Source organism: Oncorhynchus gorbuscha, linkage group LG06, assembly GCF_021184085.1.
Source record: "Oncorhynchus gorbuscha isolate QuinsamMale2020 ecotype Even-year linkage group LG06, OgorEven_v1.0, whole genome shotgun sequence".
NCBI classification, from domain to species: Eukaryota; Metazoa; Chordata; class Actinopteri; order Salmoniformes; family Salmonidae; genus Oncorhynchus; species Oncorhynchus gorbuscha.
Window position 1 is genome coordinate 23,161,338 of NC_060178.1, and position 17,786 is coordinate 23,179,123.

General features: G+C 44.4%; 1 protein-coding gene across 3 annotated transcripts; it reads right to left on the reverse strand.

Moving 5' to 3' along the window:
- Window positions 1-277: 277 nt before the first annotated feature.
- LOC124037715 (ER degradation-enhancing alpha-mannosidase-like protein 3) lies at window positions 278-16,527 on the reverse strand. 3 transcript variants are annotated; one of them, XM_046352703.1, is made up of 21 exons: window positions 15,642-16,527; window positions 15,497-15,542; window positions 11,228-11,328; window positions 11,073-11,112; window positions 10,857-10,969; window positions 9,471-9,624; window positions 9,078-9,212; window positions 8,830-8,935; window positions 8,550-8,647; window positions 8,282-8,407; window positions 8,066-8,149; window positions 7,899-7,982; window positions 5,914-6,038; window positions 5,562-5,730; window positions 5,253-5,398; window positions 3,411-3,555; window positions 3,061-3,252; window positions 2,735-2,900; window positions 2,093-2,278; window positions 1,684-1,731; window positions 278-1,307 (listed from the first exon to the last, which is right to left on the reverse strand). In XM_046352703.1, exons 1-21 carry the CDS (start codon window positions 15,758-15,760, stop codon window positions 1,027-1,029), a joined length of 2,664 nt encoding a protein of 887 aa, XP_046208659.1. In that variant the 5' UTR covers window positions 15,761-16,527; the 3' UTR covers window positions 278-1,026. The 3 variants fall into 3 exon arrangements, with proteins under 3 accessions (XP_046208659.1, XP_046208657.1, XP_046208658.1); XM_046352701.1 differs by having other exon boundaries at window positions 5,511-5,730; XM_046352702.1 differs by lacking the exon at window positions 1,684-1,731 and having other exon boundaries at window positions 5,511-5,730.
- Between the last annotated feature and the right edge of the window lie 1,259 nt (window positions 16,528-17,786).

A 17,786-nucleotide genomic window follows, 5' to 3' on the forward strand; every position in this document is an offset into this window, starting at 1 on the left:
TGTAAAGTCTACACCAGTTGTATTCAGCGCATGTGAATTGAAATGCCATTTAAATGTCTCTATTCCCTTTTAAATCTTAACCTTAAGGAGAGGTTATTTTAGGTTATTACCAGACTATGGTGATACTGCTCTGAACATCAACAAAAAGAGAGTGGACTATATGGTTCCGCTAATGTCCAGCCATGTAGCCTAATAGTCTAAAACCAAGAGAAACCTCTAATCCCATCGCCTATAAAACACATTATGTTTTTGAGACAGATGACAACACACTTTTCAATTTCCTTATCAATTTAATTGAAGTTCCATATGTTGTTGGCTTTTTTGTTTCCTTGGTCTTCCAGTATGTCATCAAGCTCCAGTCAGACCAGTAAGATGTCTCAAACAAGGATCCCCTCTGCTGGTCAGCTGGTGGTACTGTCTGCCCTCTTGGGTAGCCAGTACCTGGTGTCTCTCATACCGACCAGAACCTGAGCAAAGCAGCACTGTATTTCAAACCATCGTGGAAATAACTGACAAATACATATTTACAGTCACATAAAACTTTGTCTCTTCCTGAAGAGTGCCAGTGCTAAGTGATTCTCAGCATCAGCCTTTTATAGACTGCTTGCCACTGCAGTCCCACAGTCAGGTAGCTTAATAATAACAAATTAGGCCCACAAAATAAAATAGTAAATGTTCCAACAACTTATCAGTTAATCATTACAGTTAAATCAACCAATCAACCAGTGGATTATAATTCAACCAGCATTTGGAATCTGCTCCCACATGTCAGTGACCTGGAAAAGCATTTGGAGGAAGACAATGTGAAAATAAGACAAAACCAGAAAATAGTGAATAATCAGAGGTTCATACTGCCAGACAGTAGATATCTGGGCTGTAGAAGAAGTCACTGTATTCCACCCTGGTAACCGTTCCTTATCAAAACATCGCCCCACTAAAACCTTATTCTTTATGAGGCACAGTCCACTGACCCCAGGCCTGTACAGTGGCTGGGACAGACCGGAGGAGGGGGAACTGTGGAAGTTGTCAAAGCTCATCCTCCATCTGCTGAAACGCTTCTCGCCAATCAGCCATCATGGCTTCCACTGATTTTCTGCTAGAGTCCTTGTCAACCTCAGGCTCCTCCTCTGGCTCAGGGTTCCTCTTAATGGCAGGTCCCACATCTTCCTCAGGAGTCACTTCCTCATTGTGGGGAGCTGATTCATCCTGCTCCACAGTCCTCACGTGTGACTGGTCGAGAGTTGCGGCAGGGATAGGTGAAGTTTGGTCTGTTGAACAGTCGTCCTCCTCCTCCTGAACATCCCTCCCTGAGGAAGGACAGAGGGGTGAGCTCAGTCCATTTTCTGACCACAATATATGAGCTGTGTCCTGCACAGTCATCCATATAGTATCCTACAATATATACACAGCCATTTGCCGGTTCCTACTCACTATGTATGTACATTTAACACAAGCACCTATCAGTCATTCCCAGACAGAAACAGGGCAGTGTTGAGGTTTACAAGAGGCAGCGAACAATAAACAGAATGGTACTGACGAGTCATGTGCAGAACAGACCAACAGTAATATTCTTCTGAGGGGTTCTGACATGGCCAGCTATATACACACACGACTAACCTGCACTGAGCTGCTCTACCACACACAGAATAATGGAGAGAGGAAAGAGATGAGGGCGATACTTACTGCTTTCCAGTAGGATGCCAGGGAGAGGTTCACCTTTGAATATAGAGGCTGTTAAACCAAAGGGTGAAAGGGAAAGAAAGATAGAAGAGGATACACTGTTACAGTCCACCACAGGGAAGTATAGGAGGAAAGAAAATGGAAAGAAGGGAGCCATTTCCTGTATCACACATCAAACTGGGTGCTTACCACCCCCTACCGCCACTAAGGCTAGTACTGTAAAGTGGCCACAGGCCCACTATTTTGGTTCACCACTAAACCCTGAAATACTGGCCATTTTGAGATCTTTACAAAATCAAATATAGTCCCTAAAATCAGCTGAAATCCCACAAAACTATCCAGAAGCTGGAAAGACACTGTCCTGTCTTTGTTTAGTCACTAATGTCCAACTGCCCTCTCCAGTAGATCTAACCTCTGTCTCTGGCCTTGTCGCTCAGCAGCACCTCCACCTCCCTGTACTCCTTGAGAGCCTCCAACAGGATATTGCCTTCCTTGTAGAAGAGAAAGAGGAGGGGCAAAGTGACGTCGTCTGTGTTGCGGCCGTCGCCGGCCATCTGGAAGAGGGGAGCAGTGTCACTGCTGCTACCCTCGTTGTCATCTGTGGAGGACAGGGTTAATTAGCAAGGTTAAACAGGATACTATAATTAAGCAATGAGGCACGAGGACATGTGGTATATGGCCAATATACCATGGCTAAGGGCTGTTCTTAGGCACACCCTTAGCCATGATGGTATATTGGCTATATACCACAAACCTCCAAGGTGCCTTATTGCTATTATAAACTGGTTGCCAGTGTAATTAGAGCTGTAAAAATACATTTTTTGTCATTCCCGTGGTATATGGTCTGATATACCACAGCTGTCAGTTAATCAGCATTCAGGGCTCGAACCACCCAGTTTATAAATAGTAATGCATTAGTTTATTAAAGGTTATATAAAACATTATGAAAGTGTTATGAACATTTATAAAGGTTAGAAGTATGATTATAGTTAGTGCAGCCTTCTTGAAGAAGATTCCTTCAAATTGAGATCTTGTGTCAGTTGGTCCTCCTCACCGATGACGATGCCTCCGATGGCCCCAGCCTTCATGATGTGTCTGGCCTTCTCAGCAAACATACATTGGCCTCGCTGCAGCAGAGCAATGCGGCCCTGTACAAAGGCAGCGTTGCTCAGTTCCGCACAGCCACTGTATGGTTCAGCCACTGTCACAAACCCACGAACCTACAGACAGACGAAGAGAAGGGGGGGGGGCATGTTAAAACATCACTCAGAAAGACAAAAAGACAAAAATAGAGAACATCTGGCACCTAGGGACAAGTCAGGAAAAACCAACAAGCAAAGGTGTCCATCCATTGGAAATTGGCACACTGAAGAAACTCACCCCTGTGATGCTCTTGGAAAGATCTGTGCCAAACTGTGCTGGGCCAGAAGTCAGCACCACTCTGCCGAAGAAGGGGTGAGAGACTATCTGCACAGCGCGCGGAGGGAGCTGCTCCTTCTGCTGCTGGCTGGACAGCTCCATCATCTCCTGCATGAAGCGCATGCCGTCCTCTGCTGCCACAGCACTGACCGCCTAGAGAGAGACCGAGGGAAGGGGAGAGAGAGGAAAGGAGATGGAGAAAGAGAGGAGAGGGCAGTAGATAGAATAGGGGAAGAGACTGAGTAACTCATATGGGGGGGTTATGATATCATTCAAACTCTCCCGGCTTGTCCTGTGAATTAATCATTTACCTGTGTAGCGTGTTGGACCAGCTGCACTCTGCCGTCTTTAAGGTGTATAAGGCTGACTCCCATCCTCCTCAGCAGCTCCAGGTGATCAGGGTTGTTGGCCATGAAGTCCTGAGCCCTCAGAGGTGGGCGACCCATCCCCGGCTCACTGGATGAGAGGGTGAAGGGCATCAAAGTTCACATTCAGTATGGTTGTGACAGGAACAATATTCTGTTTAACATGATCCTCACATTAGACATATACTCCCCTATGTATACATTTGGACAGTGAAGCTAAAGTGTAATTTGGCTCTACACTCCAGAATTTATTCTAAAAATAGAATATGTTTCTGAACACTTCTACATTCATGTGGGTAGTACCATGATTACAGAAAATCATGAATGAATCGTGAATGATGAGTGAGAAAGTTAGAGGCATAAATATCAAATCACCCCAAAATGCTAGTGACTCCAAAATGACAATACATTATCTACCATTAATTTCTATTGGGCACAAAATAACCTGAAAACACAACCAAAACAAAGTTTGTAGTCTCACACACTTGATATAGTCACTGCATGCTACAAATATGGGACCAAATACTAAACTATAAGTGAATTTGTCCAAATTATTATGACACCTTCAAATTAGGAGAATAAACACACTACATGACCAAAGGTATGTGGACACCTGCTTGTCGAACATCTCATTCCAAAATCATGGGTATTAATATGGAGTTGGTCCCCCTTTTGCTGCTTTAACAGCCTCCACTCTTCTGGGAAGGCTTTCCACTAGATGTTGGAACATCGCTGCGGGGACTTGCTTCCATTCAGCCACAAGAGCATGAGTAAGGTCGGGCACTGATGTTGGGCGATTAGGTCTGGCTTGCATTCAGCGTTACAATTCATCCCAAAGGTGTTCGATGGGGTTGAGGTCAGTGCTCTGTGCAGCCAGTCAAGTTCTTCCACACCGATTTCTGTATGGACCTTGCTTTGTGCGCAAGGGCATTGTCATGCTGAAATAGGAGAGGGCCTTCCCCAATCTGTTGCCACAAAGTTGGAAGCACAGAATCGTCTAGAATGTCATTGTATGCTATAGCGTTAAGATTTCCCTTCACTGGAACTAAGAGGCCTAGCCCAAAGAGAACATTTTTCCACTGGTCCAGAATCCAATGACGGCAAGATTCACACCACTCCAGCTTGGCATTGTGCATGGTGATTTTAGACTTGTGATTTTAGACTTTAGACTGCTCGGCCATGGAACCCCATTTCATGAAGCTCCAGATGAACCGTTTCTGCGTTGACGTTGCTTCCAGAGGCTACGTACTTCAGCACTCGGCACTCCCCGTTCAAAGAGCTTGTGTGGCCTAGCACTTCGCGGCTGAGCCGTTGTTGCTCCTAGAAGTCTCCACTTCACAATACCAGCACTTAGTTGACCAGGGCAGCTCTAGCAGGGCAGAAATTTGATGAACTGACTTGTTGGAAAGGTGGCATCCTATGATGGTTGAAAGTCACTGAGCTTTTGTCATTCTACTGCCAATGTTTGTCTATGGAGATTGCATGGCTAAGTGATCAATTTTATACATGTCAACAATGGGTGTGGCTGAAATAGCCAAATCCACTAATTTGAAAGAGGCTTCTACATACTTTTGTATATATAGTGTACATAAAGTGCATTCATTAATAAACGGTAAAACACATATGTAAGAAGAAAAAACAAATAAAACATTACATTTGGTACCGTCACCTCATAAAACATTTGATCTCAATTCCAAAATTCTGGAGTATAGAGCTAAATTGTAGTTTTAATTTCACTGTCCAAATAAAACACATAGGGGGTGGGGTGTATGTATAAATGTCCCTTACCGGTGAATGGCAGGACGGGGACAACTCTTGTCCACAGCACTCCTGATTGGATCTCGGAGGTTCCGTGGAAAGGCGGGGTCGGGGAAAAGGAGACGTGTGTTGGGGCAGGTCCAATCATAGTTAGAGTCATCCAACTCCTCCTCTGACTAAGACAGAGTGGGAGAGAGCAAACATGACCAACTATATCATTTGAATATTATTAGATGTACTATCATTAGAATTCTAGCTGATCACAGCAGGTGATCTTACTACACCCACCCAAAGAGATTTGACATAGGCGGAGAGATGAGGCAGAGATGGAGCCTGTACCGTGGCGTTGGCGGGAGAGGGGGCGTGAGGCGCAGTGGACAGGGACAGGGGCAGAAGGTGTGCCTCAGTGGTGAAGATATAATCCTCAACATTAAACGTCAGATCTTCCTCTTCCGCAAACAGCAGGAACAGGTACTTGAACATCTCTGCCAAGAAGAAGGAGTCCATTCTGAGAGGGGAGGAGTTAGGAAGAGAGGATTAGTGATATTTGGGGCAGCAGGCCAACAGAGCTATTTTGATTGAACTACATGGCTGGCACACTGTTGCTCAGCCACTAAAACCATCCACCTCTTAACCGCCCATCATTAAATCCCTCCCCGTCCCCGGGGTATTTCCCTGGGTCTGGGCTCACCGGTCCTCGTGGCTCCCGGTGCGAACGTCCTTCATGGCAGCAAAGCCACAGGGGACCCGGGCAAATCGGTTCAGGTTGTCCAGCACCGTGCGGCCTACCTCCAGGTAGTAGGGGTCTTTGGTAGCCTAGAGGGGGTACAGTGGGACCAGGGTTAGACACTGTCCTACTGAATCAGGCAGTAAGGAAGGCCACTAAGATCAAATGTACAGTGCATTCGGAAAGTATGCAGAACCCTTGACTTTTTCCACCTTTTGTTACGTTACAGCCTTATTCTAAAATTGATTCAATTGTTCCACCCCCCCCCTCATTAGTCACACACAATACCCTATGTTGACAAAGTAAAAAAATAAAATTAAAATAAAACAGGTTTCTAAAAGCTGACAATACAACATTTACATAACTTTCAGATCCTTTACTCAGTAGTTTGTTGAAGCACCTTTGGCAGCGATTATAGCCTCGAGTCTTCTTGGGTATTTTTTCAAACGTTTTATTTATTTAACTAGTAGGCAAGTCAGTTTACAATGACGGCCTACGGCTGGGCCAATTGTGCGCCTGCCTATGGGACTCCCAATCACGGCCGGTTGTGATACAGCCTGGATTCAAACCAGGGTGTCTGTAGTGACACCTCAAGCACTGAGATGCAGTGCCTTAGACCACTGCGCCACTCGGGAGCCCCGGGTAAGAAACTACAAGCTTGGTACACCTGTATTTGGAGAGTTTCTCCCACTCTACTCTGCAGATTCTCTCAAGCTCTGTGAGGTCGGATGGGGAGCGTCACTACACAGCTATTTTCAGGTCTCTCCAGAGATGCTCGATCGGGTTCAAGTCCGGGCTCTGGCTGGGCCACTCAAGGATATTCAGAGACTTGTCCCGAAGCCAGTCCTGCGTTGTCTTGGCTGTGTGCTTAGGGCCATTGTCCTGTTGGAAGGTGAACCTTCACCCCAGTCTTAGGTCCTGAGTGCTCTGGAACAGGTTTTCATCAAGGACCTCTCTGTACTTTGATCCGTTCATCTTTCCCCTCGACCCTTACTAGTCTCCCAGTCCCTGAAAAACATCCCCACAGCATGATACGGCTACCATGCTTCACCGTAGGGATGGTGCAAGGTTTCCTCCAGACGTGACGCTTATCATTCAGGCCAACGATTTCAAGCTTGGTTTCATCAGACCAGAGAATCTTGTTTCTCATGGTCTGAGAGTCTTTAGGTGCCTTTTGGCAAACTCCAAGCAGGCGGTCATGTGCCTTTTACTGAGGACTGGCTTCCATCTGGCCACTCTACCATAAAGGCCTGATTGGTGGAGTGATGCTGAGATGGTTGTCCTTCTGGAAGGTTCCATCTCCACAGAGGAACTCTTTCAGAGTGACCTCCCTGACCAAGAACTTTCTCCCCCGATTGCTCAGTTTGGGCGGGCAGCCAGCTCTAGGAAGAGTCTTGGTGGTACCAAACTTCTTCCATTTAAGAGTGATGGGGGCCACTGTGTTCTTGGGAACCTTCAATGCTGCAGACATTTTTGGTACCATTCCCCAGATCTGCCTCGACACAATTCTGTCTCAGAGCTCTACGGACAATTCCTTCGACTTCATGGCTTGGTTTTTGATCTGAAATGTACTGCCAACTGTGGGACCTTAAATAGACAGGTATGTGCCTTTCCAAATCACATCCAATCAATTGAATCGATCACAGGTGGACTCCAATCAAGTTGTAGAAACATCTCAAGGATGATCAATGGAAACAGAACAATTTCAAGTCTCATAGCAAATGGTCTGAATAGATGTAAATAAGGTATCCATTTTTTATTTTTTATATAATTATCAACTATTTCAACCAACCAATTTTCGCATTGTCATTATGGGGTATTGTGTGTAAATTGATGAGGAAAACATTTAATTTAATCCATTTTAGAATAAGGTTGTAACGTACCAAAATGTGGAAAAAGTGATGTATCGTTAAGTCAACTTCTAGACTGCATGTCTCCACAGTCCTTACCTTGTACAGGAAATAGGTGCTCTCTGCAAACTCAGGTCTTAGTGGATGCTGAGCCCAATGTACCCTGAAATCAGTGGTGAATGCCTGGGGAAGACAGAGAGGGGTGTTAAAGGTTACAGCCTGAGAACAAAGAAAGAGGTGGAGAGGGAGCATAAAAGAGAGCTTACCTCTGGGAGGAAGTTGTGTTTCTTGGTGACTTGATAGAGCATCTCATGGGTCTCAATGGCCGGCCGAATATCTCCCTTCAACACCTGGGGGATTCATTAACAATGTTAGGAGAGTAAAGGTCTTAATTTGTCTCCCTAATCTCAGCACCAGGTCTATGTACTAAAACCCCTGCTTAGGCAGCTGGTCTGTTAGTGACGCCAGGCTGAGTGTCTCACCTGCAGCCCGGGGAAGAAGGCCAGGAGGGAGTCCATCCAGGTGCGAGCAGGCAGCAGAGGCTTGTGGATGTGAACGTCCAGCAGGAGAGGAGGCTGGCTGATGTACTTCATTATAGACGCATAGTGCTGGAAACACAAATAATGAGAACATTTTGACAATCTAAGGCTGAGAATCGTTAACAGCATACTTTGTGTGGATTGAACAATAAGGGCATAAAAGCATTCCATTATCAAAGCCAGAGTAAGGTTACAGTGTGAGGTCACTCACAATGTTGAAGCGCTGCAGAAACAGGTCATCTCCCAGGAGAATATAGGCCTTGAGCAGGTACTCATAATACGAGTCAATCCCTGCTCCCACTCCGCTGTCTGGAACAATACAACACAACAGTGTACCATTTCATACTGCAGAAACACAGGCATGCCTTATTTCTACAAGTACAGAACATCAGCTCCTACCGCCTTGCCCGTTCACTTCTATCACACAAGGAAATCCTCCTTTACAATACAGTAGATAGCAGTTATGGCCTGGGACTGGTTCCCTCTCTCACCCCTGCGGACCCACTCTCCTGAGTGGATGTTGATGGTTGTTCCCACCAGGTTGCTGTTCCTCTGCCTCTTCTCCCACAGGAAGTCGAGGGCTCTCCGTGCATGGACCTGTGTAGAAGACAATGAATCAATATCATTCAGACACACTGGCATCTAGGATAATCAACAATGAAGGTCTAGTCGTGCCGTCTACTAGTATTAGTCCTGATCTGAACAAGGTTTAAAGTAAGAGATGATTGTCTGTTTTTACCTCAAACACAGGGTCCCCAGTGAAGCGACTCAAGGCAGCGAACTCCAGGATAATTGTGCCAGCACAAGCTGTACAGGTGTCCGTCTCTGTGCCCGTCCGACTCTCAGGACTCCTAAGGCCATGCTTCAAGTTTACCTGTTGAGTGGAATAAAAAGACTCAATATATTGGTCATAGACTCAAATCCACAGCTGTGTCCAAAGACATTGTTCAGGTGAACTATACAGCCATAGAAAACCAGGCTGCGGAAAACTGTAGCAGCTGTATGCAGAGCACTGAAGCAGTTAATACAATTATGCATTCATAATTGGAGAGGGCTGTGTGTGTACACATAAGTGTGCATGGTCAGGACATATCCCAACAGCTGTGGCCTTATGTATAGTCTGAGGGCTTACCCTGGGGTAAGGCAGGCCACTGCTGGTGTTGAAGGCAGGCAGGAGTCTGAGACCCACGTCTTTGGCCATGTGGAGCAGCTCATCCTGGTACCACTGCATGTGATACCCTGTATCCTTCAGCATCACCGCCATGGAGTGGCCCCCTAGCAGCCCTCTGGAAACATGAGGAAAGTCACAATGGTCACACAATAGTATGTGGACAACCCTTTAAATTAATGGATTTGGCTATTTCAACCACACCTGTTGCTAACAAGTGTATAAAAGAGCACACAGCCATGCAATCTCCATTGACAAACATTGGCAGTAGAATGTTCTTACTGAAGAGCTCACTGACTTTCAACGTGGCACCGTCATAGGATATCACCTTTCCAACAAATTTCTGCCCTGGTCAACTGTAAGTGCTATTATTCTGAAGTGGAAATCGCCTGTCCTCGGTTGCAACACTCCCTACCGAGTTCCAAACTGCCTCTGGAAGCATCGTCAGCACAAGAACTGTTCATCAGGAGCTTCATGAAATGGGCTTCCATGGCCGAACAGCCACACACAGGGCTAAGATCACCATGTGTAATACCAAGCGTCGGCTGGAGTGGTGTAAAGCTTGCAGTCATTGGACTCTGGAGCAGTGGAAACGCGTTCTCTGGAGTGATGAATCACCCTTTACCCTCTGGCAGTCTGACGGACAAATCTGGTTTTAGCAGATGCCAGGAGCACGCTACCTGCCCAATTGCATAGTGCCAACTGTAAAGATTGATGGAGGAGGAATAATGGTCTGGGGCTGTTTTTCCATGGTTCAGTCTAGGCCCCTTAGTTCCAGTGAAGTTAAATCTTTACGCTACAACATACAATTACATTGTAGATGATTCTGTGCTTCCAACTTTAGTAGCAACAGTTTGGGGAAGGCCCTTTCCTGTTTCAGCATGACATTACCCCTGTGCACAAAGCGAGGTCCATATACAGAAATGGTTTGTCGAGATCGGTGTGGAAGAACTTGACTGGCCTGCACAGAGCTCTGACCGCAACCCCATTGAACACCTCTGGGGTGAATTGGAACGCTGACTGCGAGCCAGACCTAAACGTCCAACATCAGTGCCTGTCCTCACGAATGCTCGTGGCTGAATGAAAGCAAGTCCCTGCAGCAATGTTCCATCACACATACACAGTTTGTTTGCTGTTGTATTTGTGCTGTTGCCAGTGTCTTCTGTCTGTGTCGTCTGTTTTGTCTTACATCGTTTTTTAATTTTTTATCTCAGCCCCCATCCCCGCAGGAAGCTTCTTGCCAGGCTATTGTAAATAAGAATGTTCTTCTTCACTGCCTTCCTGGTTAAAAAATAATAATAACATTTCCATCCCCTCAATAACAGACTTTTTTTCTTATTTCTTTCTTACCCCAGCACACGGATGTTGGTCTCAAAAACAGACACCACGATGTCATTGTCCAGTCGCACATCTCTCAACACTCTCCTCACTGCTTCTTCAAACTCTGTCGTCTTATTTAAGAGCTGTAAGTAAACACAGAATTAAATATATGAAAATCATTGTCTACCCAGAGGTTAGACAATCCAACTAATGAGTTTGGTAAAACAAACTAAAGATGAAACCTACCACTAGAGTGTCCAAGGTGTCGATGAGGGTGAGAGAGAACCTTAAAAAACACAAAGACAAATCAATCAGCATCAATTATAGTCCCTTATGGCTAGAAGATATCAACAGAGAGTTAGGGTATTCCAATGCCAGCAGGACTGTCTCCAGGCACTCACTTCCCCAGTGCGTCGTCCACGTCTCCCCGACTGGGCTCCTGCCCACGCACCCTCCCCCGACACGTCAGAGGCATCAACTCATCTGCCGGGTATGCATGGTCCTGGAAAACACAACCAATAATATACACTTTTTATATTTAACCTTTATTTAACTAGGCAAGTCAGTTCAGAACAATTTCTTATTTTAGTGCCTACCCCGGCCAACGCTGGGCCAACGGTGCACCGCCCTATGGGAAACCGGTTTGTGCTGTTATATTTATTTTTTAAACCCTGTCTATATGAACAGGGAAACCCATACTACTTAGTGGTCCCAAAACCAGGTGTTGTATCCACACTGGGATATCGCCTATTGCGATTACTATGGCATAGATTATCTTCCATCTATCCAAATGTGCAAAACTACCTAGAGTACCCATGTCTCCTCTCTAACTTAAGAGACAGTCTGTCAGCACAGAGCACACACTGAAAGTGTGGTGCCAACTGGATCTGGAAATCACTTTTATTACTGTGCTAATTGAAAAGGTGTAAGACTAAACTCCATTAACACAATCAAATGAATGTGGGGTGGTGTAGCCCAGAGAGAATGCAGTGTGTGGCAAGTGTTTTACATTTATGCTTTATTTGCCAGGAACTTGAATTTTGATTTTGGTGTGGTAGTTGTTTTGATAGTTGAACCTTATTTAGACCTACTGTTTGTCAATAAGACCTACTGTATGTCAATAAGATGTTAAGTTCTATATGACATATGTTTACAAACTACTAGAGGTTGACCGATTCATTGGCATGGCCCATTTAATTAGTGCCGATTTCAGGTTTTCATAACAGTCGGAAATCTGCATTTTTGGACGCCAATTATGGCCGATTACACTGCACTCCACGAGGAGACTGCGTGGCAGGCTGACCACATGTTACGCGAGTGCAGCAAGGAGCCATGGTATGTTGCTAGCTAGCATTTTACTTATCTTATAAAAAACAATCTTAACTCAATCACTAGTTAACTACACATGGTTGATATTACTAGTTTAACTAGCTTGTCCTGCGTTGCAAATAATCAGGGGCAGCAGGGTCGCCTAGTGGTTAGAGCTTTGGACTAGTAACCGAGAAGTTGCAAGTTTGAATCCCCGAGCTGACAAGGTACAAAACTATCGTTCTGCCCCTGAACAGGCAGTTAACCCACTGTTCCTAGGCCATCATTGAAAATAAGAATTTGTTCTTAACTGACTTGCCTAGTTAAATAAAATAAATAAAATAAAAATGCGGTGCCTGTTAATTTATCATCGAATCACAGCCTACTTCGCCAAATGGGTGATGATTTAACAAGCGCATTCGCAAAAAAAGCACTTTCGTTGCACCAATGTACCTAACCATAAACATTAATGCCTTTCTTAAAATCAATACATATATACAATTGGCCTAGTGCTGTCCTCAGATAATAGCATGGTTTGCTTTCGCCATAAAGCCTTTTTGAAATCTGACACTGTGGCTGGATTAACAAGAAGTTCACCTTTAAACCCATGTATAACACTTGTATGATTTATGAATTATTATTATGAGTACTTCTGTTTTTGAATTTGGCGTGCTGCTATTTCACTGGGTGTTTTTAACGGAATTGGCGCGCGAAGGGATCACTAAGAAGTTAAAAGGAAGACCTCCCTGGTGGAGCAGTGGTCTAGGGCACTGTTCAATCTCAGGCTCTGTCGCAGCTGGCTGGCCGCGGCCGGTGAGGTCCATGGGGCGACGCACAATTGGCCTAGCGTCGTTAGGTAGGGTTTGGCCAGTAAGGCGGGCCGGGCGTAATGCACGCTAACCAGGAGCACAGTGTTTCCTCCGACACATTGGTGCGGCTGGCTTCCCGGGTTGGATGCGCGCCGTGTTAAGAAGCAGTGCGGCTTGGTTGGGTTGTGTTTTGGAGGATGCATGGCTTTCGACCTTCGTCTCTCCCGAGCCCGTACGGGAGTTGTAGCAATGAGACAAGATAGTAGCTACTAACAATTGGATACCACGAAATTGGGGAGAAAAAGGGAGTAAAAACTTATTTTTTTAAGTTAAAAGGAGCCACCAGCTTTCATATGTTCTCATGTTCTGATCAAGGAACTTAAACATGAGATTTTTTACATGGCACACTTTTACTTCTCAAACACTGTATTTTTGCATTATTTAAAACAAATTGAACACGTTTCATTTTGAGACTAAATTTATTTTATTTATGTATAATATTAAATTAAAAGTGTTCATTGTTCATTCAGTATTGTTGTAATTGTCCTTTAATACAAATAAAAAAATAAAAAATAAGAATAAATAAATTAAATCGCTATTGGATTTTTTTGGTCCTCCAATAATCAGTATTGGCATTGAAAAATAATAATTGGTCGACCTCTAGTCAGGATGCTCTCGATGGTGCAGCTGTAGAACCTTTTGAGGATCTGAGGACCCAAGCCAAATCTTTTTAGTCTCCTGAGGGGGAAAAGGTTGTCGTGCCCTCTTCACAAGTTTCTTGGTGTGCTTGGACCATGTTAGTTTGTTGGTGATGTGGACACCAAGGAACTTGAAGCTCTCAACCTGCTCCACTACAGCCCTGTCGATGAGAATGGGGTGTGCTCGGTCCTCTTTTTCCTGTAGTCCACAATCATCTCCTTTGTCTTGATCACGTTGAGGGAGAGGTTGTTACCCTGGCACCACACGGCCAGGTCTCTGACCTCCTCCCTATAGGCTGTCTCGTTGGTGATCAGGCCAACCACTGTTGTGGAAAACTTAATGATGGTGTTGGAGTCGCACCTGGCCGTGCAGTCCCGAGTGAACAGGGAATACAGGAGGGGGCTGAGCACGCACCCCTGAGGGGCCTGTGTTGAGGATCAGCGTGGCGGATGTGTTGTTACCTACCCTTACCACCTGGGGACTAAATATTTAGTCCCAGGGTCCTTAGGTTATTGATGAGCTTTGAGGGCACTACGGTGTTGAACGCTGAGCTGTCGTGTCAATAAATAGCATCGTCACATAGGTGTTCCTTTTGTCCAGCTGGGAAAGGGCAGTGTGGAGTGCAAGAGATTGCATCATCTGTGGATCTGTTGGAGCGGTATGCAAATTGGAGTGGGACTAGGGTATCTGGGATAATGGTGTTGAGGTGAGCCATGACCAGCCTTTCAAAGCACTTCATGGCAACAGACTTGTTACGGGTCGGTCAACATTTAGGCAGGTTACCTTAGTGTTGTTGGGTACAGGCACTATGGTGGTCTGCTTAAAACATGTTGGTATTACAGACTCTGACAGGGAGAGGTTGAAAATATCAGTGAAGACACTTGCCAGTTGGTCAGCACATACCCTCGTAAAACTGACCATCCTACCGATCCTCGACTTCGGCGATGTCATTTACAAAATAGCCTCCAACACTCCACTCAACAAATTGGATGCAGTCTATCACAGTGCCATCCGTTTTGTCACCAAAAAGCCCCATATACTACCCACCACTGCGACCTGTACGCTCTCGTTGGCTGGTCCTCGCTTCACTCTCGTCACCAAACCCACAGGCTCCAGGTCATCTACAAGTTTCTGCTAGGTAAAGCCCTGCCTAACCTCAGCTCACTGGTCACCATAGCAGCACTCACTGGTCACCCCCAAAGTCAATTCATTCTTTAGCCGCCTTTCCTTCCAGTTCTCTGCTGCCAATGACTGGAATGAACTGCAAAAATCACTGAAGCTGGAGACTCATATCTCCCTCACTAGCTTTAAGCACCAACTGTCAGAGCAGCTCACAGATCACTGCACCTGTACATAGCCAATCTGTAAACAGCCCATCCAACTACCTCATCCCCATACCGTATTTATTTATCTTGCTCCTTTGCACCCCAGTATCTTTACTTGCACATTCATCTTCTGCACATCTACCATTCCAGTGTTTACTTGCTATATTGTAATTACTTCGCCACCATGGCCTATTTATTGCCTTAACTCCCTTATTTGACCTTATTTGCACTCACTGTATATAGACTTTGTGTTTTCTTTTTTTCTACTGTATGTTTGTTTATTCCATGTGTAACTCTGTGCTGTTGTATATGTCGAACTGCTATGCTTTATCTTGGCCAGGTCGCAGTTGCAAATGAGAACTTGTTCTCAACTAGCCTACCTTGTTAAATAAATGTGAAATAAAATTAAATAAATAAAAATTAGTACCAGTACATCTCAACAGAACATCTAAAAATGTTTTGCATTATTAGATTGCTGCTAAACCACTCTCTCAGTTGTGTGAAGGGGACAGGTGGTGACGAGACTTACCATATAATTGGAATAAGCATGGTCAAACATCTCAACCACTTGGTTCCTTGAGGGGAAACAAAGAAATGTCAGTTTAGCTCAATCTATTTTATCAGTCTGAACTTGCCACACATCTAGCCCAGGAGCGGACATCTTTCTCACTCACCTCAGCTTGAGCTTCTCCTCTCGTGACATAGACTGTCCCAGCCTGCATAAGTTGCTCAGCAATAGCAGCAACAATAGGGTTGACATTGTTGCAGGGCGGAACCACAACACCGTCCACATAGCTACAACCTAGCTCTCTCAGTCAAGTACAACTGTAACCTATCATCACATTAATAAGCCTAGACACCAAAAGTCTCTGATAAACACAAACACACTCAGATCTCATGTGCATATTCAGAACCAGGGAACATTTCAGGCCCAGTTACTGTCTGGTCCAACGGTTAATGAATGCATCCCAATACCACATTGAGGCATTGATGTTTATAAGGCCTACAATACTGTTACTAATCAGCTTGTTAATGCCAATTTAGACACCATCTATGACTCACTTGTCCTCTCCAATGTCATACAGTACAAATCCAGGTTAAGGTTGAGGTGTGACAAGGGGTTGGACAAACAACTGTAGCTAAAATCCTAAATCAGGCTAACATAACAAGCAATCTATATATTTGACCATTTGCAGGAATGCTGTAGCCATTATGTAAACTGATAGTGATCTGTCATAGGATGTGTCTCATAATTGAAGACAAATTTCCAGTGGTGTAAAGTACTTAAGTTTTTTGGGGGAGGTATCTGTACTTTAAATGAATACTTTTTACAAATTTTACTTCACTACATTCCTAAAGACAATAATGTACTTTTTACTCGATAGATTGTCACTGACACCCAAAAGGACAGGAAATTTGTCTAATTCACAAACTTATCAAGATAACATCCCTGGCCATCCCTACTGCCTCTGATCTGGCAGACTCACTAAATACAAATTCTGTTTGTAAATTATGTCGGAGTGTTTTAGTGTGCCCCTGGCTATCCGTGAATTAAAACTATAAAATCGTGCTGTCTGGTTTGCTTATTATTAGGAATGTGAAATTATTTATATTTAAACCTTTGATTCTTAAGTATATTTAAAACCAAATTTTTAGACTTTTACTCAAGTAGTATGACTAACTTTTACTGAGTCATTTTCTATGAAGGTACCCTTACTTTACTCAAGTATGACCAATTGGGTACTTTTTCCACGACAGCAAAGTTCTACCGGGACCTACAGCAGCGTTAACACATGTTCCTTTCTTGACTGGGTGTCCAGTTCCTTAGAACCATGTTCACCTGCTGGTCACACCCTCTGACACACACGGCACCAGGACCTACAGCAGCTTGTAACACGTTGGCAAAGCTTCAATCAACACAAAACATGATTCACATACTGCTAATCCCCGCTGTCTAACGTTTCCTAACTAACGGGCAATCACATTACTCAATACTGACAGAATAACGTTTTCCCCAAGCCAATCAAAACAACCTGTCCTTCCTTATTAACGTTTCTTGACATCCGTGACTTTTTGAGTAAGCAAACACCATAAAAGCCCACTGCCAGGAATACTGGGCAAACTGAATAGGTACATTTTATCGCTTTCTGATTAGACTAACAAATAATTAGCTAATCATTATATATTTAGTCAATTCATATATATTATCACAACAGTAACGTTAACCTTTAACGTTATCGTTGCTATCGACAAACAGCGCTAATGGCGCTAGCTATCGGTGTTTCCCTGGAACAATTAGGATTATATCCATGAAGCAAGACTGTTGTTATATCCTACTCCTTTGACAGCTCTCTTCTTTCGTTAGCCAGTTGTTGGGGCGCATAGCCAGCTACAGTGCTAGCTGGCCAGTTTGACCGGTAAACGACAGTCCGAAAACAAGCGAAGTAGGAAAGGCGCCGGGTCGCTTTCGGCCGTTGAGTTAGTGTATTTTGTTCTTCTTGTTAAGCAGGAAAATATTGCTTTAATGATGGACCTTTAGCCACCAGCTGACCGTCAAAGAAAAGCGAGCTGTTTAGAAGATAAATATCCGCATCCGGTTAGGTTTTGGTATCCACCCCTCTGCCCGCCCAACACCTAAATGTAGTTTTGTTACACGTTTTGTCGTTATACATTTGGGGAGAATATTCTTTATAAAATTAGATTGCAATATACATAGTGTTGGATCCTGTATTTTACATTATAGCCATTACCATATATATGATTGAATATCATCTGCTGTTGGCTTGTGTGGATGTATGTATGTGTTATGCAACATAGCT